Genomic DNA, 26,261 nt, shown 5'->3' on the forward strand with positions numbered 1-26,261 from the left:
TGCAAATTCATTGTTTGTAATCTGTACAGTCACATGACCATATATACGCTTAAATGTACAGATTTCCTGACACGAGGTTTTAATTTGAAAGCGAGCGTGACGTCATTCCAGGTGTCTTCCGGCCTGAGCCGAGGTCCTACAGGTAAAGCCGATTGGATTCCTCAGTGGAAACAGCAACGAGGAAGCGACTGGTCGCCAAATCGTCCGACTGGAAGAAGCAAAAAAAAAAAAAAAAAAAAAAAGTGGAGCAGCACGAGTTGTTGGAAGTGAATGACGTGACGTCACCACTAATTTGGGATGAGGGCGCGCGTGGATTTTGGGGTTTGTTTGTTTTTTTGAGTGACGAGTGACGGCGATGCGGGCAAGTGTTGCATTCACGGCCTTCCTCATGCTGTTGGAATCCGCGCGGTCATCACTGCCTGCCGGTTCGTTGACGCCACTTTTTTGTCCTTCTTTCAATTCTCATCTGCTTTGACGACTTTTTCATTTTGTTCTTGTTCCACACGCTTTAGAGTTCAACTTTTTAATAGACGTTGGCAAGCGCCAAACGGACAAAATGTTCTTTTTGGCGCCGTTTGTTGATTGAATTTGCGACGGCGTTCAGTATTCCGACGTTATCCATTTTGTACGTAAGTCGGAACCGGAAGTACCATCACAGCTGCAAAATATATTTGTTGTGTTAATTTAGTCTAAAATTGTCAACTCGATCCATTTGTTTTGTAGATTATTTGAAAAGTTAAATAACTGGTTAATTGATTTACTGAAAAAATATATATATATTTTAAAGAATCAGTTATTCTGTTTGCTTGTTGAACGTAACAGAAAATAGTGCAAAAGTTCAAAAGTGAGTAGGAATAGTTTTGTTTTGTTTTGGTTCGTTGTGTATTTAGACTTGTTTCATAGAAATATAATAAAAGTCCAAACGAAGAACGAAATAACACATATCCATGTGGATTTTGCATTTACAACTTACCACATTTATAATATATTCATGTTACCTTCATACAAAAACAAAAAAACATTTAATTCCACTCAACACATGCCAAAAGTTGCACCATTTGTGCAGCCTTTTTTTTTTCTTTTTTTTTTGGACACAGCAAGTCATTCCCACCTTTAAAAGCCACTGACACAAATTGACGCCCTTTTACGTGAACAAACATTTTCTGAACATTTGTTCTTGTTTTGCGATTTTTGTTGGACCTCGTAAAAGACTCAAATTTCGAACAACTTCCGAGTATTGTGGTGACACATGCAGCTCATTTGTGTACTTGCACAAACTCACTATTAGAGCTGTCAAACCATTATTATTATTATTATTATTATTTATCAGATGAATTACATCTGAGAATTTGGATTAAACGCGATTTATCACTTCATTAAAAATGCTCTTGATCACTTTATTTTTTTGCCCACCAAATATGAAGAGCACCTGCCTGTCATCTGTTCTTTCTTTTTGACATTTCATGTTATATGAGGACACTCCTCTTCCTCTTTTTCTATTTGCTTACATAATTTAAAATATAAAAAAAAACCTCAGTAGTTTGACATGAATAAATATTGTGATTGTCACAAACATTTATTAGCTTCGACGTAGCCATCCGCTAGCTAAAGGATCATCTGCGCACAAAATAGTGTGATTAATCTGTGTTAAATAATACATAATTAATGTGATCATTTTTTGTGATTAGTTAACGCTTTAACTTTGCCAGCACTCGCTTCATAATAAAAGTCGAAATATTTATGATCATTTGAACGCCATCAATTAATAAAATGGCGAATTGTCGTATGTGTTCTACTCTGGTCATTTGTAATTAATTGATTTAAAAAAAAAAAGATGAACTTAGCTGCTCTTTTTTTTTTTTTTTTAATTATGCGTCTTCCATTTTCTACATTTGCTTTGAACAAACCAATCCAGTAAAACCTTATTGGGCTCAAAGTGCAACAACAAAGGCGTGTCCATGTTAATCTTTGCACCGATCTGTACAAATGACGTACGAGTGCTTCTCCATCCTCCAACTTCCTTCCAAGTTCCAACTCAACAATACTTTGCTGTCTCGGTACCATATGAGACACGAGCAACACATTTGATGTTGTCAGCCAAAAAATCCAAATCTTGGCATCAATGATATTCCGATTGAAATGATTCCTAATGAAGATCTCTGCTCACCTGTTTACATGGGACATGATGATGATGATGATGATGATGCACTCCGAACTTCCGTTTACATGACGACCCCCCCCCCCCCGACATCGATGAGGTGATTTATCAAGATGGAGTTAATTCGTCATTTAGCTCAGTAGTTGTGATAGCGTTGACACTTTTATTGAAGCAACATCTTGATTAAAAACAAGTTGAAAGTACTTGCAAACCAAACACGTTCTCCCCTCGCAGACAAGCTCTGGGGAGACGCCGCCATTTTAGTGGGTGGGAACGACGACGTCACGACGCATTTCGGTCCAGACAGAGCATGCGCGTTGCCATTCCGATTTCAATCCAATCGAGGTGTTCATATGGAGCATTTTCATTCCGTTTGGCCATTCAGATTCAGTGTAATGGGAAAACACGGCTCCTTGTAAAGCCGGCTCGATATTGGAGTTCTTCTTTTGGACAAATGTATTACTTTGAGTTATTAAAAGAAATATGTATGTGGCAACTACAGGCAATTGTAAGCCCGAAGAGGATAATCCCTCCTCATGCCTGGTTCATTTTTCCAGTGATGCCTCTGGCTCCACCCACCAACTTGACGGTGACGTGCGGCGCCGGCGCGCCGGTCGCGAGCTGGCAGTACGCCGCCGACGCAGACGTCCTCTTCTTGGTCTACGTGGGCGAGTCGTGGCGGTGCTGCCAGGAGGACCGGACGACGCGGCGCACCTACGGGAACCTGAGCGCTTGGGTGTGGGAGTCGCTGGACAGCGTCATGGACGTGCACTACGTTAGCGTGGCGGCGCTGGCGCCCGACGGCCGCTTGTCCGCCAACGTCTCCGCCACCTTCACGTACAACATCGTCAAGATGGCCCACGTCACGTGTGAGTGGAAGCCGCTCGTCTCTTCACCAAAGACTCCAACATGTCTCGACTCAAATGGGACTCGACTTGACTTGAGTAAAACTTGACTCGAACACGACTCCACTTGAATCGGTCTCGACTTGACTCGAACGTGGCTCAACTAGACTCGAATGGGACTCAAACACAAGTTGACTAGACTCAAACATGACTCGACTCAAATTGACTTGAATATAACACATTGAGACTCCACTTGACTCGAACGTGACTCAAGCACAAGTTGACTAGACTCAAACATGACTCAAACGTGACTTGAACGTGGCTTGACTAGTCTTGAACTTGACGCTAACGTGACTTGACTGTGACTGGCACATGACTCAAACTTGACACAAACGTGACTCAAACACAAGTTGACTAGACTCGAACATGACTAGACTCAACTTGAATCGAATGTGACACGACTAGACTCAAACCTGACTTAAATGTGGCCTGACTAGACTTGAGCTTGACTCTAACGTGACTTGACTGTGACTGGCACATGACTCAAACTTGACACAAACGTGACTCAAACACAAGTTGACTAGACTCGAACATGACTAGACTCAACTTGAATCGAATGTGACACGACTAGACTCAAACCTGACTTAAATGTGGCCTGACTAGACTTGAGCTTGACTCTAACGTGACTTGACTGTGACTGGCACATGACTCAAACTTGACACAAACATGACTCAAACAAGTTGACTAGACTCAAACATGAATCGACTCGAACTTGACTAGACTCAACTTGACACAAATGTTAACTGCTCTCCAATGTGACACAACTAGACTCAAACGTGGCTCAACTAGACTGGAAATTGACTTGAACGTGACTCAAACTTGACTCAAATGTGGCTTGACTCGACTCAAACGTGACTTGTACGTGACTGGAATGTGACTCGAAGTTGACTCAAACATGGCTCAACTAGACTCAAATTTGACTTGACTTGAACGTGACTGGAATGTGGCTCAGCTTGATTTGAACACGATTCAAACGCAAGTCGACTAGACTCCAATGGGACACGACTCGAACATGATCAGACTTGACTTGAACGTGACTTGACTCGAACCTGACTCAGCTTGACTTGACTGTGAGTCCGTCATGACTGGAATGAACAAGTCTTGGCTGTTTTCACTTTGTTCGCCTAATAGCTTCTTTTCCTCATTTGATGCTTTGCCAGCATCTTGGTTTCAAGGAACTTTGTTGAAGTGAATTGAGAAGTTTTATGTAGACAAAAGTAGCACTTTGGGCCATCCTGCCAGCAATAAGCAACGTAGAATTGAATTGAGGATATTCATTTAGGCAAAACGAGCTTAATTTGTTCAAAAGTAGTGCTTTTGGCACCACTAAAGTATGTTGAGGTGTATTGCGAGTCATATACATAAAAGGTGTGCTTTGCCGCCATCTTGTCACGCAACAACAGTATGTTGAAGTGAATTGAGGAGCTTCTTGAAATAAAATTAGCGCCTTGTCTCCATCTCACTGTCACCAAACTACGTCGATGTGAGTTGCAGTAATTGAAGAATTTCCTCATCTTGCGTCTCAGGCAAGTTGGAGTTTCCGGGCGTGAGCGTGAAGGCGGCGGAGGCGGACGACGGGAGCGCCGTGGTCAGCTTCCCCAACCCGCTGCGACACCACCCGCAATTGAGCCGCGTCGCCAGCAGGGCCGCCGTCTCCTTGGAGTTCAGCATCAACTTTGAGGCCGTGAGAACACGTTGCCGCGCACAGACACCCGCGCTTGCGTTGCTGTTATTCAGAAAATACATATAGAAAAAAAACGGGGGTTTTCCTGTGTACAGAATTGAGAGGCGGCCACCTAAAGTGCAGTTGCAGTGTTGCGGCATTACCGAAGTGTGATATCAACAGCAGTCCGCAATTAGCTGGCAACCAGTTCAGGGGGTGCCCCGCCTACTACAACGCTGAACTTTTATTAACAATTTAATATGTACGAGTGGATGAATTTTGAATGATTGTAGTTTAAAAAAAAAAAAAAATGGCAAAATGAAAGGCAACTTTGTATTCATATATTTCTAATTTGTAGTTGCTGATCGTAAAATGGCTGCAGGAGGGTATTGGTCACCGATACCTTAAAATAATGCTTTTGCCACCGATATCGATACCTGTTATCGGTAGTCACTCATCACAGTCGATAAACCACCTCTGCCTCAATTTGAGCCCGGAAAAACCCTGAAAATTGGTCAGGTTCGAGTCACAACCATTTAAACATTGAAAACTGCTCATATCGGCCGATTAATCGGTCAAGCTTCTTGTCACAAAACCACTTTTTTTGGCTGCTTTTTGGGAAGGCGGGATTGCATCATCTTGCAATTTAATGTGTAAACAAGAAAAACTATCTGGGAAATAGTTCATATCGGTTCATAATTTCAAACAAATATATATTAGAATTGCCTTTTGTGTTGTGTTTGATGCGTCAACAGGGAAAGTCGACGGCGGCGTCGTCTACCTGCCTCCCGGAGCAGAAGACGTGCAGGGCGGACGTGATCTTCCCGCCGGATTCCGGCGATTGCGTGACGCTGACGGCGCGCGTGGGCGACCGGGCGGGCCGCTCGCTGGCCTTCCGGCCGTCGGCGCCTCCGGCGTGCGCGCGGCGCCCGTCCGCGCCGGCTCCGCTGGCGATCGTGCTGCCCGGCGTCCTGGCGGGGGCGCTGCTCGTCTGCCTGGCCGCGCTGGCGGCGACGTGGAAGGCGCGGCGGGTGGCGAAGCTGGCGAAGGTGACTCGCCCCAAGTGTCTGGATGTGGTTCCTTCCAAGGGGCCGGGGGTCCCGCACGCTCGGGCGGGCTCCTGCTGCCGCCACGAGATGACCGTCTCGCTCATCTCGCCGGCGGACGACAAGTCGTCGGGCGTTTCCACCGAGATGGAAAGTCTTCCTGCACACCTGGAGGAGGACGAGGAGGAGGAGGAGGAGCGGGAAGAGGATGTGGTGGAGGAGGAAGAGGAGGAAGAGGAGGAGGTGTTCGTTTCCAATTACGAGGGCCGCCTGGTGAGCATGGAGGTGGACATGGGCGACGGAGACACGGCTTGTGGTTACACGGAAAGGTAACAAAAGAAGAAAAAAAAAAAAACACTTCGGTGCTTGACGGGCACGTTTCATTTTTTGAAGCGGACGCATGGACCAGCAAATCTTCTAAAAACAACATAAAACAAAAAAATGGTGGTTAATATGTCACTTTATGTAAAGTTGTAATAAAACAGCTCACGCTGATTTATTTGTAATTGTTTTTATTAATTGGGATACAAATTTTGAGGGCTACAAAAATTTGACTTGATGCCTGTCAATTATGTACAATTTTTTTTTAGCTATTTTATTTACAATAAAATAAGCCATGATGTAAAGAGAATAAAAAAAAAAACACTTGGATTTAAATAACTGCATGTAAAAAAAATTTAAAAAAAAGTCTGCGGGTGAAAAGGACTTCATCATCATCATCATCATCATCATGATGACGATGATGATGATGAAGATGATGTGAGAGCGTGTGCCAGTTTTACCAACTCGTCCGGTCCCATTCCTCGGACTCGGACTCGGTCCCGCTTGACGTCACGGCAACAAAAATAAACACGCCCACACATGTTGCAAACACAAAAAAAGCGTGTGCGTGCATGTGTGTGTGTGTGTTTCACCTGCGAATGGCGGCCGCCTCGCCCAGTTTGGAATGTGCGCGCACACACACGCATGCATTCGGCAGCATCCCGCCCTGTTGCCATGGAGACAGCCAAACGGGAAAAACCGGTTGAGACGAGAACTTGTCGTCGTTTTGTCGATCGATCGACGTGCGAGATTTGAACAAGTCTTGAGGAAAGCGTCAAAAAAAAAAAAAAAAAAAAAAGTCATCAAAGTGTTTGTGCGTGTTGTCGTCTACGAGAGTTTGATTTGGTGAATGTTGTTCCTGAGGTTGAGCATCTGCTTCTCCTGGCGAGCCTTCTCCTCAGCGAACGCCATCTTGTTGGCCTTCTTCTCCACGCGACGCTCCTGAAAACAACAACAAATAGAAAAAATAGCTTCCCTCGTTTAGTGCGGGTTGTTACCTTACAAAAAAAATACACGCAATCATGGAAATACACATTCTTTTTTTTTTTTTTTTTCCATTAACTATATATATATATATATTTTTTTTTTTGTTTATAGTTTTGGTATGATTTTTTACCTTTCTGTAAGTGCTTTTTCTTACATCATAGATGTTCTTTTTTCATTTACATTCATTTTTTTTTCTATTAAAAATATGTTGTTTTTTTACATTTCCTTATGACAGTATACAGCACAGCATATATTTTTTCCATTTTGTATGACTTAACTTTTTAGGAATGTTTTCATTTATATATTTTTTTCCATTAAAAAGTATTTTTTTAAATTACTTAGTACAGTATTTTTTCAATTTATTAGGTTTCTTTTATTTTGATATGATTTTTACTTTATTATGAATGCTTTTTCATTCATTATTTTTTCCATTTACAGTCATTTTTTCCATTAAAAGTATTTTTTTTTAATTTACTTATTAAACTATATAGCACGGTATATATTTTTTTATTTATTATATATGTTTTTTTTCATTTTGGTATGATTTTTATTTTATCATAACTGCTTTTTCATTCATCATACATGTTCTTTTTTCATTTACGTTATTTTTTCTCATTAAAAGTATGTTTTTTTTTTATTTACTTATTACATTATACAGCACACTAGCACAGTATATATTTTTTATTTATTATGTATGTTTGTTTTGTTTTTGGTTTGGTATGATTTTTACTTTATTATGAATGCTTTTTTCATTCATCATATATGTTCTTTTCTTCCATTTACATTCCTCAGAATATTGCCACGCCCTCTAAAAAAAATATTTATACATGTCCCTCATACGCCGTCATATAAAACAGCTAATGACAGTGTTTTTTTTTTTTTTTTTTTAAATAAGTCTATATATAAACCAAGATGGCATTTTTTGTTAAAATTTCACAAAATGAATGTCAATTTTCGAATTGTCTAATTTTTAGTTCCTGATCATAAAATGTCCACAAGATGGCGATAACTTAATTATTTTTTTTTATTTTTTATTTTCATGAATAGTCAAATTGCTCTTAAAATGTCTGCCTCATTCAAACGATGGAATTGCTGTTTCATTTTGTCAATTTCAATCAAACGGGTGAAAGTGCAAACATTTTTCTGCTTCAAATGTTGAATATGTTTTTGCCGACCTTTCGTTGGTCCTTGACGGCGTCCTTGCGGGCCTTCCTCTGCTCCTTGCTCTCGTGTTTGTCGCGCGGCAAGGCGGCGGCGGCGTGGGGCAGGTCGGCGTCGTGGACGCGGCTCATTGGCTCCGCCCGCTTGCCGGCGGGACGTCCGTCGGACAGGACGTCCAGCGGGACGCCCGTCTTGGCCGACACGCGGATCGGCTTCACCTGAGACGGACGGCAACGCCGCACGCAGACAGACAAACGGTCGGTTACGGCGATCGGGGCTGCCGGTTCAGCAACCTCCATCTTGGATGGACACCCGCAAAAAAGCCATCATTATGGACCGTCGTGTCAACAAAGCGCAAAGAGAAAGAAAGATACATAGAAGAAAACAAGCAAATGACACTTTTTTATTTTTTTATTTTAAAGAAGGTGCATACTAATTGCCAAATTTATATGAGAACAAATGGCACTTCTTTTTTTTTTTTCCCCCGAAGGGTGACATTATGATTTTTATTTTTTTTTTAATTTGTGACTTCTCCCTTCACGATTATCTCGAAATAATACTTTATTCTTGGAAGAGTGGGATTTATTTAGTTTTTTAATCCCGACAAAACTAATCTTTGCTCTTCAACATGTTTTTAATTTATAACAAATTACAACTTTTTTCTTTGAAAAATTCTTCTCACAAGACGAGGATTTTTTTTTTTTTTATCCCAACAAAATTTCAAATGTTGTGCTAAGATGACGACTTTTTATTCTGACATATTTTTATGTCTTAGCAATTGCACTGCATTTCTTTGAACTTGCTTTAATAAAAATAAATGCATACATAAATATAAATACTTAATAAATATATATAAATACATAAATATATATAAATACACCGGTACATAAATATATATAGAAATACATAACTAAATATAAATATATAATAAATAAATAATATATATATAAATACACAAATAAATAAATATAAACACAAATAAATGTATATAAATACCTAACTAAATAAATCTAAATACATAAATAAATATATATAAATACATAAATATATATTTAATGATTTATTTGATTATTATTTGTTGTTGTAAAGATGATGACGACTTGTGTCAATTTAGGACTTTTATCCTGACAAAACATTTCTTTGTCCCACTTTTTCCTCTTTGAGCCTTTTAATTCCTACAACGCGGAAACGATTTTGAAGCGTCGCTCCGATTGTGAACGATTGCGATTCCTCGCAAGGTGTCGACGGTGTTTGGTTTACCTTTGCAGGGTGCTGGATGACTTTGGGTCTGTTGTAGATGTTGGAGTAGGTACCTGCCGGACAACGCTTGGATTACATTTTCGCCAAAAGTGATTTTGGCAAGCTGTCATGTGCATGCGGCAACAACAGGTGGCGCTAGCGCAAGCTGCCAGACCACTTTTTTCAGTTTTTTACCCCAACAAATAGCAACTTTTTGAAACGTTTGCTTCAATTTTATGACAAGTGTTTGTGTCCTTTCATGTCAACAGTGGCTTTTTTGGGATTTTTTTTTTTTTTTTTTTTTTTTACATTTTTTTGCATAAGTATATGAATTATTGTGGTTGTTTGTGGATTTGGATGATTTGCGATTGCATTTCTGATTGTGGCGACGCTACTCACTGATGATGCTCTCGCAGTCCCACTTCTCCTCCGCAGCTTTGATGACCAACGTTTCCATCTCCTCTTCCTCATCATCATCGTCATCTTCGTCCTCCCGCAGGACAGGAAGTTCTTTTGGGCCCAGGTCGTCGGGCCTCAGCGACCTGAAGCGCAAAATGGCGTGCGCCGGCATGGGAGGATGATGAGGAAGATGACGACGACGAAGATGAGGACGGAAGCGGCCCAACTCACTCTTTGGCTTTGTGGTCAAAGTATTCCTGGATGACCTCCTCCAGACGAGCGCTGTCAGGTGCGATGTGGCCTTCCAGATCGGCGTTGTCCAGGGCGCCGATCTCGTCGTCGTCAAACTGCTCGTAAAACTACAACAACGACAACAAAAAAGCTCAGCTCTGTCTGATCTCTTATACTCTGCTGCCACCCACTGGCCGTTTTCTGTAATAACGATTAGGAGTTTGACGATATATCGATACCACGATAAATTGTGATACTTTTTCTCCAGATAGAATATCGATACGCCTACGCAAGTATTGCGATATTTGTAGCTAATATTCAGCCACTATGATGGCTCCATTGTCCATGACTTATCAAGCAATTACTTGGCGGGCCACTAGGGGGAGCACCTCATAAGAGCGGCAGGGAAATGGACCCAAGTCTTCAGGTGAAGAAGACTCATCAGATTAGTTTTATTATTTTTGTTTTTATTTATATATGTTCATATTTCTATATTATATTTATGTATTTTATTTTTAATGTTATTTATTATTAGACTGTGAATTGTTTTTTACATTTTATTATCTACTGATTTATGACCTGACCAATATATCGATAATCGCGGTATCATCGTATCGTGAGATAATCGTTATCATGAGCCTTGTATCACATATCGTATAACTACCATTGCTTTAAGCAACCTCTTCAGGTCAGAAGCTGCATCAAAGCTATCTGTGTGCTCTAGCATTAAAAAATAAATAAACAACAAAAAAACGTATAAATACCTTTTTGGGAGGGAAGGACAAAGTATTAAAAAACGCATTTACACGTTTTGGGGTTTGAATGAGTTAAACAAAGCGGCGTTTCGTTTCTTTTTTTTTTGTCGCTGCTGACAATGGAAGTTGCCAGGCGGCGCTCGCGGACCTTCTCGAAGCGCTCGTCCAGCAGCGTGAGCTGCTCGTTGCGCCGCATGACCGACGACGTCATGGAGTATTCCGTGAAGCGGGTCCGGGTTTCCTCCTCGTCAAACGCAAACTCGCCGGCGCCGCCCTCCTCGGCGGAAAAGTCGCCGCCGGAGCTCAAGTCGTCGTCGTCGTCGTCGTCGTCCGTGTCCTCCCATGAGTCGTCGTTGCCGCCATCGTCGTCGCGTCTGTCAAACAGGGAACGATTTCAGGCGTTGGCAAGACTGAAATCTCCTCAAAAACATTTGGAATTTTAATCCATTTCCAAAAGATTTTTTTGGTGTAACATTACAAAAGTAAATAAATAAAATTACTTAAATATTAAACATAAAAATATGTTTTAAAATGTTAACATTGAAGTTATAATACACATTTTTCATAGAAACGTATTGAGTCAGTTGCTGGATGAGTCTTCTTCGCCTGAAAACTTGCGTCCGTTTCCCCGCCACGCTTACGAGGCGCTCCCCCTAGCGGCCCGCCAAGTAATTGCAAGTAATAAGTAAACAATGGAGCCGTGATAGTGGCTGAATATTAACCACAAATAAAATGAATCTGATCATTATTATTCAATAATCGATAGATGAATCGATTCTAAAAATATTCACGGATTCATGGAAGCTGTTAAAAAAACGATACTTGCAGAATCGCTCAAAACGAGTCGATAAAAACGATTTGCGGCCCAGTGAAAGCGGTCGGACTGAAACATTTCAGTGGCGGGTGAAGCCTCACCGGAGGCGGGCACACTCGCCGCTGTTGGCTTTGGCGACGAAGTCGTCCTCCAGCGCGTTGTCGGGGTCGTCGAAGTCAAAGTCCTCGTCCAGGGCGGCCACGATGTCGGGGTCCATGTCCAGACGCGGCCCTGACCACAAACGCGCAATCGTCACTTCAACTTCTGCAACTTTTCATGCTGCTAAGTGATACCAGAATGAAAGACTTTTATTTTGTTGTCATTTTCATGTTTTAAATTTAAAAAAACAAAAAAAACAACAAAAAAACAAAACATTCTCATCAGTCTTGCATCGATTTTCTTATTTCACCTGAGATGGGCGCGGCTTTGTTGAGGAGACCAACATCCTCTTCGAAGTCGGAGGCGAACACCGACGACGGCAGCTTGATGCTCAACGACTTGCAAGACAACAAATAGTCATGTGACTTACTTAACCCTCCACAATTTAAAAAGAGTTCCGACGCGTTTGAAATAAATTGTATTCATTCATTCATGAATGTGTCAATCAGTTTTTAAGACAGAGACAAAAAAACAAAAAAAAAAAAACACCACACAGGTCCGTCATTTAAAAAAAAATAAAATAAAAATACTGACCGAAAAAAAAAAAAAGACCACTCAAAGCAATCAACTCTATAATATCACACATGAATAATAATAAAATTAACAAAACAAGATCCACACATCAACTTACGCTCTCATATTTTCAATAACTTTACTTTTCAACAAACGTGGAAATGATGATTTACATCATCACTGGCACTCGATTGCAATAAGATGATATCATGGAGGCACTTACGGGTACAACCTGCTCCTTCTCCTCGTCGTCCTCACCATCATCATCATCATCATCATCGCGAGGGACAACGCGTGGCGAGGGCCCGGCGGCCAGCAGCTCCGTCTGTCCGGCAGCTTCCTTCAGGTGCTGCAGGTAATCGTAGTCGTCGTCAAAGAAGACGCCGAACTCCCGCTGCTCCTCCCGCCGCTTCTCCGCAGCTGCCTGCCGTCAGATACGACACGCGTGCCCCCGCTTTGTCACCACTCGCCGTCACCAAATCGTTGTACGGTAAGAGAGAAAAACAAAAACAAAAAACGCCACCTTGGCGGCAGGCAGCAGGACGTGCTGAGGCGCTTTCTCATCCGCCGCTAGGGGGTCCCTTTGGCTCCTGTGCACAAGGTGGAAGGTCACCGCCTTCTTCTTCTCAATGAAGGACTTCTTCTTCCGGTGAGGCTGCCACAAAACACACAAGAGTGTCCAACATCTCATCGTTGCTGGTTTATCCTTGCTCGAAAACGGGACGTACGAATTTAGACTGTTTAATAGAAATAAATCAATACACCCTCCCGGAACAATGATTCACATAAAGGCAGAATCATTCTTACGGGATCTATTTTTATGAGTGGTGGATAACTCGTTATTTTCCTCTTACAAATGGCAGACTGTAACACTGATTATTCAGTTAAATATTTGGGGTTTAAAATCTGTTGTTACTTTTCTTGTCAGTTGCACTGCTTCGAGCCCATTTAAACGTCCAAAAAACAAGAAGAGAATAATGTCATCCTCGACATTAAACGTATCAGTATAAAATCGAAAAGTTATTAGCAGCAGCATGTGTTTACCTGCGAGCAAGGTTAGCTTGTTAGCTTAGCTGGCTAGCAAAGACGTGTCCAAAACACATGGTTTGCTTACCATTTTTATTTCTCGTTTTTCTCGGGGCGGGCTTGTACAGAGACTGTCAAAGTGGACGCTACTATAGTGTGCTCTCTTATATTGAATGTCATTAACAGTTAAAAGAAAACAATTAGGCAAAGATGTTTGTCGATCACGTTGATTAGAAGCGCCGCCATCTTGTCGTTGTCGTCATCACCGGACCGGAAGTAACCATTACTCGTACAGAAACGGGGTTGTTGTTCACAAACTAAACCAAGCGTTAGACATTAATAGTTAATATCATCTTCCGACGTATTTGAAAGAATAAAACCTAATAACAGTTTGGAGGGACAAAGAAGGTGAATCCCGTAAGTATGCTCAATTGTTGAATTATCTTATTGGTGGGGATTGGTATGGTCTTTTATTCGCCAACTTTATTGACAAAATTAAAACTTTAGCTTTATGGTTTAAAATAATACAGTGATAAAAATTACTCACACCTAAACCTGCACAAACGTTGAATTACTATTTTTTTTTTTAACATTTTGGATCGCTTAAGACGAGAACTTTATCGACTAACAATTCAAATTCCGTAAAACTGGAACATTTTTCAGCTCATTCATCGTGGACTTCGTCCAGCATCACCAGAACGCAATTTGGTGCATTACTGCCCCTTAGTGGATCATCTGTGCATTGCGTGGATTTCATAGCAAAGTTTACCGATCGCAGATTGACCTAATTCGCAGATTAATTTTATCTGATGAATCTCTACTCTTATTTGGTGGTGGGGAAAAAAAAATCTCACTCTAAAGCGCTAATACAGTATACCAAAGTATAACTATGTTGAAGCAAGTCGAGTTTGTTGTTGTGTTTCTATTTCGTCCCTCCCGACCGCCAGGTGGCGGTGCTGTAACCAGCACGGAATTCCCCTTGTCACGTTGTTGTGTTTTTCTACCAACTTGTGGCAACTATTAGAAATAAATGACAAAGATTTTGCGGGGTTGTCAAGAGCTACACTTTGGCATTATAATAAAGTAATCAGTTGTCATGTCACTGTCATTTTATACTTTGATGACTTATTTTGTTTAAGATGTGGCATCTGCAACTGCTTAAAAATGTAAAAAATAAAGAAATAAAAAATACAAGTCACAACAAACATTTCACAGCTTTATTCACAATTTATAGGTTCATTGTAGTGATGAAAAGAAAATCAAAAAGTCAAATCAATAAGTTTAATTAATAATCCCTTAAACCGACATCTCACATGAGTTGCTCCATTTGTGCCCTGCGGCGGCCGGGCAGACGAGGAGAAGGTTTTAAAAGACAAAGAAAGAAGAAAGCAACATGAATATGGCTGCCTTGTTACGAGAACTTTTGTTCTTCTGCTGGCTTGCGTTTTGCTCACGCCGTCTTCTCACACGTTCATGGACAAGATGAGAAACTGGCAGGGAGGCAAAGGAGGAAGTGGAATGAACAACAAAATAAAGGGGAGGAGCCAATCACACTGTAGAAATTTGATAACATTCCGAATGCACGCGTGATCCGCAATAAAGGTGTTAAGTTAGCGTTAGCATGAGCTTCACCTGCAACATGGTCATTCGGATTCGGCCCTTGTTGTGCTCATCCATCGCCTGGAAAACTCCTGAGGAAGGAAACAGAAAAACAAAAAAAGAATCAATCGTCGCCACCGTCGTCCTCGCGATCACGTTTGCACGTACGGAACATGTTCTCCAGGCGGACGATGCAGGTGAGATAGTCGTCAAAGTCGATGTCGTACTTCTCGTCGGCAAACCTCAAGCCGAGCAGCTGCAGCAGCTGATTGTTCAGCTGCATGCCTGACGGGTTTCGCGACAAATCACAATCAACGCCTTTTTGACAAATTTCTCAAACTCCTCCAAGTGCAGTGACTCGGTCTCACCTGCGGCTTTGAGGGCGCTGCGGAGCTCGTAGGAGGACATCTTGCCCGAGCGGTCCGTGTCAAAGGACAGGAAGAGCATCTGCAAAACAATGCAAGAGGAAAAAAAAAAGAAAAGAAGAAGACGAGGCAGAAGGAGAACCAAATCCAACAGAAGAAACAGAAGAATGACAAAAAAAAACAAAGAGAAAAAGTAGCAGAAGAAGCAAAACGAGCCAGAAGAAGAATCGAAGAAGAAGAAGACAAGGAAGTGAGACATGGACCACATTTCCCAGGATGCACCTGGGCCGTCTGCCAGCCAGCGTACGTACGATCCACTTCTTCATCTTCTCCCAGAACACCTTGAACTCCTGGAACTCCATCTTGCCCGTGTTGTCCACCTGCACGCCTGAGTCAAAGGTCAAAACCCCGCCTACGTCCTACTCACTCACTCACTGGTCGCTCGGGCGACCAATCGAGCGACGGAAAGGATACGTCCATCAGGTTCATGATGCTGTGGCAGGTGTGGAGGCTCAGACCATCAAAGCGGATCTCCTTGCCTGACGACACAAATGGAAAACAAATGGAAAACAAATGGAAAACAAACGGAAAACAAACGGAAAACAAATGGGTCCTTCGCGAGCGCTCGTCCTCATTCGGCGCGGCGACCGCTTCCAGCCTACGCACTATTGCCAGTGCATTGACTGGTAACAAAAAGGGGACTGGTCGGCAGTCAAAATGTCCACGTGCTAACCGCGAGCTAACGCGGAAGGAAGTGAGCGCGAGTGGAGGAGGAGGCGGAGCATGTCGGTTGCGTGTTGACGTACGGCTGCTGAGGACGCCGTTGAGCAACTGCTGCAGTTCCCGCACCGAGATGGCTCGGTCCTGCACACACAAAAAACAAAAAAAAAATCTAACAAACACATTTTTAGGCACACTTTTTTGGGGGTTTTCAGGATTTTGACAATGTCAACATGTGCCAACGATGTCAGGCTGTGCAATTAATTGAAATTCTATTCCAATTCCAATTATTACACTCCACAATTACAAAATCAATATAATCATAAAAAAAACAAAAAAAAACAAAGAGGATTATAGTACTAATTTTGAATTGTGTGAGTTGTTTAAATTTATACATTTGCACTTTACATTTTTTTTTATTTTAAAATAACTAATTTACTCAATTTTGTTTCATACAAGGAACATAAATAAAGGAATATATATATACACAATATTTATTTATATTTATAAGTATATATTAAATATATATAATATATAATATATATATTAATATATAATATATATATATAATTATTTATAATATATATATACACACACACACATTTAATGTAATAATTAAATATATATAAATATATATTATTTATTATTATATTATATCTAATAATATTATATTATATATATATATTTAATCAATTTATAATTTGTTTCATGCAAGGAACTTGCATAATTAGTGTTTCAACAAATTCTATTTCTCTTAATATTTATTTTTTTTTCTGCTTAAACATGTTCTTGTTTTGTACCAAAAATAATCCTGATTAATATTTTCTTCATACCCTACTATGATGTCAATTTTTGTCGACAGCAGGGGGCGATGCTGTGGGGGGGAAAATAAAAAAATAATAATAAAAAAAACCCAGAGTAACCTCCTGCCAATTTTTTTTTTCTTGACTTTGTATGTGCCCCCACTAAGTGGCGAGGCGGCCATATTGCTCCTCCCAAGAAACGTTTCTCAGCATACCATCCCATACATTTACACTATCCAAACATTTGAAACAGTACTTAGCAGAAGCAGCATGACTGATGATGTTTTAAATCTTAAACAAGAGGACTTCAGACATTTGACAACTTGCCTTAGAAATGATCTGCTTCATGTTTTACAATGTTTTTATGAAATAATTGTCGCTAAACGAAGGAGATTGGAGCGCGGCGTAACTGACCGATCCGGCCAGCTGGTCGAAGAGCCTCCTGAGGCCTTTCTCCTCGTCCGTCTCGTCCTCGGGAGCGCTGGGCGGCGGCGGCTGGGGAACCGATCAAACGCGGCCAAGACGGTGAGTGGGCGGGACCGAGCCGCCGGCTGATTGACAGCTGGATGATGATGATGATGATGATGATGATGCGCTCACCTCAGGCAGGTCCGCGTCCACGTTGCTGCCCATCTCCCTGAGAAAAATACATGAATACAAATAAAAATACAACAAAACGTTTGCATTCAATTCCGATTCAGATTCAGGTTGCAACTAGTGGCCCAAAAAGTCCAATATTTGTTGCATTTCATTTTTTCCCTCCTTAAAATTGGTTGATGTAAAGATACAAAAAAATATATTAAATAACAGGTAGCGAATAATTGGTTTATTAATTATTTATTGATAACAACGTTGGAAAAAAAAAAATCAGTTAAACAATTTTACATGTACCTTGATTTTTTTTATTTATTTAATTTTGTTCTTATGGCTTATTTTATCAAACAAATGATTAATAAAAAACAATTTCAAAATGATTTTTTTTTAATGATTTTATCAATAAAACTATCTAATTTATATTATAAAAGCACTTTTTTTTTCTTAATTTTATAAAAAAAATTGCTTAATTTCAACCTAAAAAAAGTTTAAGAAAAATTGATTATAGTAACTTTTATTAATTTTATTAAAATAAATTATACTAGCCGTACATCAATTATAAATCATTTTAAAATAAACAGATCTACCTACACATTTAACAGAATTACTTAATTTATCAATTGTTTTTTTTCTATTGATAAAAGATTAAAAAATTATAGATAACAAAATCTTAAAAAAAAAAAAAGTTAAACAATTTTACATGTACCTTTAATATTAAATATATTTGTATTAAACATTTAACAAACTTATTATTAGCGTTATTGAGTAATTGGTTCATTAAGACATTAAATTATTTTTTTAAATGAGAAATATTTTAGGATCAAAACAATCCATGTAACATGTAACCCCAACATTTTTTTTTTTCTTTCTCACATAATAGCTTACCCAGATTATTAAAATAATTAATTTAATAAAAAATAGAATTAATACACGTATTAACAAATATATAAAGGTATTAGATGTATGAAAAAATATCAATAGGATAAAATGTATTTATAATTATCTTACTTTATAAATCATATTTAAGAAAAACAAACAGTTTGACATCCGCATTAGAAGATTTTCATTTTTGAGAAATTCCAAGCTGCGGGTTTTGAATGAATGAATCTTTTTTTGTTTGTTTTTTTTTTGTTTGGCGTTGAGCGTTTGTGGACTCACAGGGCGGCCACCTTCTTCTCGGAGAAGATGCGCACCAGGAAGTCGGCCTCGCGGTGCGGCTGGAAGGTGGTGGGCACCAGCAGGTAGCGGCCCGGCGCCAGCGTGAAGCGCTCCGACACCTCGCGCAGGTTGATGTACGTCCTGCTGCGGGCTTTGGACGCGTGCGTGCGGAAGAAATCTTTGCCCTGCTGATCGGCGCCGTTCGGAGCCTGGAACCACGAGGCGCACGCATCCTCAATATTACGCAACAAAAACTTTTTTTATGTCTACTTCTTTCCAATTTAGTGTCAAAACAAACAGGGTGCCACCATCTAGTGGCAGACAGTGGAATTACAACCCAAAATGATTGAATGCCCGAAGAAAATGGAGTCAAAATGTCTCCAAAAAACAAAAAAACAAAACAGTGTTACCAACATTTTTATCAAAAATTTGTTTTAATTATAATAATAAATAAATAATCTTTTTTATGTCTACTTCTTTCCAATTTAGTGTAAAAACAAACAGTGTGCCGCCACCTAGTGGCAGACAGTGGAATTATAACCAAAATGATTGAAAGCCCGAAGGAAATGGAGTCAAAATATTTAAAAAAAACAAAAACAACGAAAGTGTTACCAAATTTGTTTTATCAAAAATTTCTTTTTAATTAAAAAAAAACAAAAAAAAACAAAAAAACAAACAAACTTTTTTTAATGTCTACTTCTTTCCAATTTAGTGTCAAAATAAACATCTAGTGGCAGACAGTGGAATTCCAACCAAAATGATTGAAAGCCCGAAGAAAATGGAGACAAAATGTCTAAAAATTCTATCGATATGTTTTTAAAGGGGATATGGATTTAGAGTAGAGTTGAGCCTGGCATTTGAACGGGGGTGTGTAGACTTTCTCAACAATTAGACTACAGTAAACCACCCTCATCCATCACGGGTCCTGGGGCTGTGATCTCGCTCAGTTTTTTGTTTTTGTACATTTTACAACTCAATTTTGTTCTGGCCATTTATTTTGGCTGTAATTCTACTGTCGGCCACTAGATGGTAGTAAATTTGAATGAAAGACAGCTGTGGGGTCCAAACTACTTTTCAAGTGGCCTTCAGCATATTAAAAAAAAAAATCAATAAATAAAAAAATAAACAATGTGGGCAAGTTGTGGAGTAGGAGGAGTCCACCTCCGACCTCTGACCTCGTAGACGGAGAATCCGATGGTCTCCAGGTCCATGCCCTCCTTGCGCAGCTGCCGCCGGTTCTTCTGCATGAGCGCGATGACCACGCTGCACATGTCGTCCTCGTCGTCGGCGTCCGCCAGCTCCAGCTTGAACTGCGGGTTGGTCCAGAACGTGTCTGCCCGCGACCGCGCCCGCCGCGCGTACAAACAAACAAACAAACGATCAATTGCCCATTTCCAGTTGGTGATGAGTCCCAAACGGATGCATAAAAAATTGAAAATGCAGGCTAACATCATTTTCCTGATTTAAAAAAAAAACAACAAAAAAACTCCTTTGCTCCCAAAAACGTATAAATCCGTTTTATTTTATATGTTCTAGTGTCCCAAAGACGTATTTATACGTTTTTTTTGTATTTTGTTTTTTTTATGCTAAAGCATCGGGAAGGCTTGGATGTAGCCTCTCAATTGCAAAGAACAGTTGAATTACACACATGGCCAGCAGGTGGCAGGTGGCAGGTGGCAGGTTAGTTAGTTTTTCTTTTTAAGTTTTTTTTTCATAGTTTTTAATTTTTACATGATAGCTAGTTTTGATTACATTTGGACTTTTTTTATTTTATTTATTTATTTTTTACATTTTGACTTTTTAAATTTACACTTTGATTTTTTTTTTTATTCAGTTATTTTAAATTAGTTTTTTTTATAGAGAATTTTTTTCTCTCATTAGATTTAATTTTGGAAATGATTCATCAAGTTTAGCTTTTATTAATTTCAGTTTTAGCTTTCCTTAACTCATTTGCTCCCAAAGACGTATTTATACATTTTTTGTTGTTGTTTTTTTTATGCTGGATCAAACAGAAGGCTTTGCTGCAGCCTCTCAACTGCAGAAAATGGGGAGAAAAAAATGGTAGTATTGACAAAAACTTCCAGCAGGTGGCTGCAGAGTATAAGAGATCAACTAGGGCCATGTTGGGGGAAAAAAAAAAAGCTCAAATACTCACAATTCTCATTAGATTTCTGAATAATGATGAAACTTAGGCTATATTCTAATGCTAAGATAGAATTTTTTTTTTTTTTTTCTCAGCTCACCGATGAAGTTCCTGCAGCCGCCAGCGGTGGAGCCACGGATCCACTGGCCCTCGAACAATTGCGCCTCCCAGTGGCGCTTGGTGTTGTCCGTCAGCGCGTCCGGCGTCATGTTGCAGATCTCCACCTTGTCGAAGTTGGACTTGAAGTCCTCAAACGTCATCCTGAGCCACCGCAAAAAAAATACATCATCTTCAAAACACTCGCAAACTTTGGCTCATAATTCAAAGTGAAATCATAATATTAGGTACACAAATAATGTGTTGAAATAAATCATAAATAATTTTTTTTAAATACAAAAATCATACTTGATAGAAATTCTAAATAATAAAAAAAAAAAAAAATCACACTATAAGCTGAAATAATTGAACAAATAAATACATTAAAATAAAACGAAAGTAAAATAAAGCAAGTGTATAATCTGTTTCAACAAAATATAAAAATAAAGCAAAATACGCAATACAAATTCTATCAAGTAATATAAAGATAAAAATAGAACAAAAACGACAAAAACTGCCCAATAATATGAATCATTAATCACGTCCGCATTAAATTGCGCAATTTGGGAGTCCTCCGTTTCGTTTGTGGAAAAGAAAAACTTTCCAGTTTGGCCAGAAGAAGCCCAAAAGATTGACTGACCAGAATTCGCCGTCTTCGGTGGAATGCTGCAGAATTCGCCGCTTCTCCGCTTGGTCCACGTAGTCCCACTCGCGCGAACTGACCAGCAAACAAACAAACAAACAAAAAAAATTGGTCGCGATCTAATTGGGATGCAACCATATCCAAACATCACGATACGATATTAACATGATATGAAGGTCACGATATGATGAGGTTGGCGTTACAAAAAAAGGTCACAATATTGTAAAAAAAATACTAAAAAAAAAAAAAGACACAAAATATTGTACTTTTGTACATTACAGCAATGAAAAACAAAAATATTATCAATATTGTATATAAAACATATAAATATATTTCTAGATATTAGCCATTAGCATGGATTTTAAACATAGAAGGGCCAAACATGCCTTGTGAAAATGAAACTGCACTAAAAAAAAAAAAAAAAAAAAAAAGCCACCAGAGGGTGCTAGAAATGCACGACTGGAAATCATCGTCATCCAATGACAGCCATATCAAAAAAACAAAAAAAACAAAAAAAAAGGACTGGTCGCCATCTACCCGTCACTCCAGGGTCCGTTCCACTCCACCTGACCCCAAGGGTTCCTCACGCGGACCATTTTGACCTTTTGACCTTGGCAGTTGACCTGAAAGGGAGAGCCAAGCCAAGCCCGTCACGCGTGCGTCAATTCCGTCGCCGGCCGCCGCCCTTTTACCTCCTGCAGGCCGGTGACGGAGTAGGCGTGACCTTTGACCAGGCCGCTGCTGGTCTTGGCCTCCGACTCGGCCGAGCTGCTGATCTGAAACCAAAAATTTGACAAAAGATTAGTTAGTTGTTTTTTTTCTTTTTAAATACTTCATTTTTCATGATAAGTAGTAGTTTTGATGACATTTTGACTTTTTTTTTTTTTGTAACTTGATGAATTGATGTGCCTCAAAAAGACATATCCATATAAGAAGGTCAAGAACTAAATGGGTTTGCTCAAAAGGGGCGTGGCCAAACAAAGACTTACGTCGATGGAGCATCCCATCATGGATCCCCGGTCGAGGGCCTTCCTCATGACGTGGAAGAGGCCGTCGTTGGCTTTCTTGGTGTCGTGCAGCTCGCCCACGCCGCCCGTGAAGTCCTCCATGGCCTCCATGGTGCTGCCGCCCTTCAGCGACTCGTAGCTGCCGTGCAGCCTGCGGGGAAGCCGGTCACGTATTTTGCCGAGGCGCGAGGACGGACGGACGGACGGCGGTCTCGTTACTTGGCGTAGGCCTTCTCCAGCAGGGCGCTCCAGAACTCGTTGTTGGAGGCCGAGTGGAGCAGGATGAGCTGACCGTGCACCGACGGCAGACGGTCGTCCACCACCACGTCCAGCCACTTGTTGTGCTGCCAAAACTGAACAAACGGGAAAAGTGGGACCTCACTCACACAAAAACTGAAATGCACTTTGACCTTTACAGATTGGACCTGGAGCAAAACTTTTTTGCGTCATTTTTCACACTGCAATTGCGACATGACCAATTTTTGTGGACTGGCACATATTCCCACGTTGACCGCTTTTTTTTTTTCCCGCGTGGGTTGGCTCATGTACTACTACTTTCCTAAGCACCTGATGGAGGTACCTGGAAGTGGAAGATGCCGGCGTAGCGGTTCTCAAAGTCCTGGTCGTGCGGGACCACCCGCGCCAGAGCGTCCTTCTTCAGGGTCAAGGACGCGATGGCGGCCAGGAGCCAGCAGTCGCCTGTGGACGCAATCGCACAGGTGCATTGTGGGTAACCTTTCTTCTTCTGTAGCTAACAGATGTACGACAATACCCAAACAAATACATAAAAAAAAAAAAAAAAAAAAAAGAACCCTAAAAGCTCATGCATGTTTGATTGATTGACAACAAAAATTTTCATCATACTTAATGAGTAGTTCATTTTAACAAGAAAAATTAACAAAACAAAAATTTAGGACATTTTCATAATCAGTTCATTTGTTAGTCTATAAATGTAAAATGTAGTTTAATATTTTGAAGTTTCATGTTTTTATTTTTCATTATTTAATTGACACCAAAATTAACATTTTCGTAATAATTAGTTAATTTTAACTACAAAAATTAATGACATTTTTGTAATACATGAGTAGTTTGTTAGTTTTATAAATGTAGCTTAATATTTTTAATTTCCATTTTTTTTAATTATTGAATTGACAACAAAAATTAACATTTTCGAAATACTTTATTTGTAGTTAATTTTAGCGAGAAAAATTAACGACAAAACTAACAAAAAAATTAACATTTTCGTAATAATTTGCAGTTAATTTTTGTTAGTTGTATGTTTTATAAATGTAAAATGTAGTTTAATATTTTTAAGTTGCATTTATTTATTACTATTATTATTAATTGATTAATTTATTTTTTTTAAATTGTTATTCGGAATATGACCTGGTTAGACTCAATCAGATCAAAATTGGCTTCAGATGTCTTAATAATAATAATAATAATAAATTATTTATTATTATGTCTGCTTTTATTGAGAACACAAATCCGAGACGATTTCCTGTTGAGCCTAAAATTTCAAGGATGTGGACACATTTCAATTAAACAATTAATTGATGGTCAAAATAATAATCGATCAGTTTGATCAATTGTTGCATGTAAAATGTACCATTGACATTACACAGATCTCTTAATTGTAATAATTAATGATTTGATTTTTGATGTACTTGTACTTTTCCACCAGTCCGCTACGTACCCAGCTGGCCCTGGCAGATGTCGGTGCGGTTGGCATCGCCCACGATGAACTTGGGGTTGGCGCACAGCTCCTGCCGAGACAAAATGGCGGACGCGGTTGATTGACAGCAAAGACGAGAAGAACGATGAGAATGAGAACGAGGAGACGAAAGAAGGAACCGGCTCGGCGACATGCCGGCTGGCAGGCGTGTTCGCATTCCAAGCTTATCAATCAAAACACACACACATATTTCTTGGCGGGGTGTGTGCATGCGTGCGCGTGTTCATAGTAAGTTGGTGGAGGCGGGACGCGTGACACCCGTTAGCCAATGGCAGCCCTCGAAAGAAACGACACACATTTCCTGCAAGACGGCTTCTGTGAACCGAAAATCCGCCACTTCATTCGGGCGCAAACATGCGTGACCTTGACGTGTCCTGGTTGGCGTGTCTTTGATGCGTCTTCACATGGCATACAACGCAAAACGGACACAACACCCACACATGCAACAGTTGTGTCTTTGATGCGCCATTTGACATGCAAAGCACACCCGCACATATGCAGCAGGTGACTTTGATGCATCACAATGCTTACACAAACACCGCACATAACAGATGTCTTTGATGTGTCTTGTAGCATGAGACACAAACGCATACAACACTCGCCTTTGATGTGCTAAAAGCCAAACAATGGACAATGCACATGTATGCGCATACAACAAGTGTCTTTGATGCATCACACGACATGCAATGGATACACAAACACCACACGCTGCAGCCGTCTTTGATGGGTCTTGTGACATATGATAACACGTAACACTTGTTTTTGATGTGCCAAAAGCCAAACAACAAGGCAATGCACACGTATGTGTATACACCAAGTGTGTCTTTGATGCATCATGCGACATGCGACATGCAATGCAGCAGCTGTCTTTGATGGGTCTTGTGACACACGATAAACAAAATGCAACACTTGTCTTTGATGTGTCAAAATCTAAACAATGGACAGTGCACATGTATGTGTGTACAGTGTCTTTGATGCATCATGCGACATGCAATGCAGCAGCTGTCTTTGATGGGCCTTGTGACACACGATAAACGCGTGACACTTGTCTTTGATGTGTCAAAGAAAACAATGCACAATGCACGTGTATACAGTGTGTCTTTGATGCATCATGTGACATGCAATGCAGCAGCTGTCTTTGATGGTCTTGTGACAGACGATAAACAAACATGCAACACTTGTCTTTGATGTGTGAAAAGCCAAATAATGGATAATGCACATGGACGTGTATACAGTGTGTCTTTGATGCATCATGTGACATGCAATGCAGCAGCTGTCTTTGATGGGTCTTGTGACACACGACAAACAAACACGCAAAACTTGTCTTTGATGTGCCAAAAGCCAGACAGACATATACAGCAGGGGTGTCTTTGATGTATCATGGGACAAACAATGCATACACAGACACGTGCGTGCAACAGTTGTCTCTTTGAATTGCCACATCAAAGACACAAAGCACGCACACATGCAGCAGTCGTGTGTCTTTGATGCGCCGCATGACACGCAACACGCGTTTCTTTGCAAGACATTTCTCAAGCTCAACAAAACTGTGCAACGAGCAAAAGTGTCTTTGATGCTGGGCATCGCGACCTACCGGCGGCCTCTTCCACTCCAGCCTGACGGGAATGGCCTGGCTGAAGTAGAGCGAGGAGTCCTGGGCGGGGAAGTCGGGGTCCTCGAACAGGACGCGCCTCTGCAGGCATTCCTGCCGCAGCTGCTCGAAGGAGCGGCCGTCCATCTGCGTGTCGATGGCGGCGCGGCCCGCCGCCGCCGGCGTGGACAGCACGGGCATGACGACGACGACGATGATGCTGCTGGCGGCTTCGACCAGGCCCAACGTCCAAGTGAGGCCGTCTGCGCCGGGCGCCGCTCGGCGCCGCCTCCTCCGCGCCCTCCTCGCAAACGGGTTTGTCCTCTCGGACCTCGCCCCGCCGCATTCCGCGCTCGGGAATGAATGGCGGTCAAAGAGCACAACAATCCTCCACTAGGAATACTCTTACCGCCAATTAACAATGTCGGAA

At 40.6% G+C, this 26,261-nt stretch overlaps 3 protein-coding genes across 4 annotated transcripts; 1 reads left to right on the forward strand and 2 right to left on the reverse strand.

Annotated features, from left to right (window-relative positions):
- The first annotated feature begins 138 nt into the window (after positions 1 to 138).
- Positions 139 to 6,267, forward strand: LOC144020467 (uncharacterized). Of its 2 annotated transcripts, none has more exons than XM_077523988.1 (4): positions 139 to 425; positions 2,661 to 3,027; positions 4,590 to 4,747; positions 5,482 to 6,267. In XM_077523988.1, exons 2-4 carry the CDS (start codon positions 2,718 to 2,720, stop codon positions 6,103 to 6,105), a joined length of 1,092 nt encoding a protein of 363 aa, XP_077380114.1. In that variant the 5' UTR covers positions 139 to 425; positions 2,661 to 2,717; the 3' UTR covers positions 6,106 to 6,267. The 2 variants fall into 2 exon arrangements, with proteins under 2 accessions (XP_077380114.1, XP_077380113.1); XM_077523987.1 differs by having other exon boundaries at positions 141 to 425; positions 2,716 to 3,027.
- ltv1 (LTV1 ribosome biogenesis factor) lies at positions 6,019 to 13,684 on the reverse strand. Its single transcript, XM_077523982.1, has 11 exons — positions 13,466 to 13,684; positions 12,875 to 13,006; positions 12,575 to 12,775; positions 12,089 to 12,176; positions 11,781 to 11,910; positions 11,014 to 11,239; positions 10,111 to 10,238; positions 9,880 to 10,022; positions 9,502 to 9,554; positions 8,256 to 8,459; positions 6,019 to 7,035 (listed from the first exon to the last, which is right to left on the reverse strand). Exons 1-11 carry the CDS (start codon positions 13,466 to 13,468, stop codon positions 6,922 to 6,924), a joined length of 1,422 nt encoding a protein of 473 aa, XP_077380108.1. The 5' UTR covers positions 13,469 to 13,684; the 3' UTR covers positions 6,019 to 6,921.
- Positions 13,685 to 14,580: 896 nt separating this feature from the next.
- Positions 14,581 to 26,228, reverse strand: capn9 (calpain 9). The gene is made up of 20 exons (XM_077523977.1): positions 25,835 to 26,228; positions 24,202 to 24,271; positions 23,086 to 23,204; positions 22,725 to 22,858; positions 22,488 to 22,656; positions 22,191 to 22,274; positions 22,036 to 22,121; positions 21,496 to 21,573; positions 20,860 to 21,020; positions 19,792 to 19,949; positions 18,617 to 18,825; positions 17,465 to 17,501; positions 17,279 to 17,359; positions 16,148 to 16,205; positions 15,816 to 15,880; positions 15,653 to 15,721; positions 15,345 to 15,423; positions 15,145 to 15,261; positions 15,010 to 15,068; positions 14,581 to 14,867 (listed from the first exon to the last, which is right to left on the reverse strand). Exons 1-20 carry the CDS (start codon positions 26,030 to 26,032, stop codon positions 14,841 to 14,843), a joined length of 2,058 nt encoding a protein of 685 aa, XP_077380103.1. The 5' UTR covers positions 26,033 to 26,228; the 3' UTR covers positions 14,581 to 14,840.
- Positions 26,229 to 26,261: the final 33 nt, after the last annotated feature.

Source organism: Festucalex cinctus, chromosome 6 (assembly GCF_051991245.1).
Source record: "Festucalex cinctus isolate MCC-2025b chromosome 6, RoL_Fcin_1.0, whole genome shotgun sequence".
In the NCBI taxonomy this organism is placed as follows: Eukaryota; Metazoa; Chordata; class Actinopteri; order Syngnathiformes; family Syngnathidae; genus Festucalex; species Festucalex cinctus.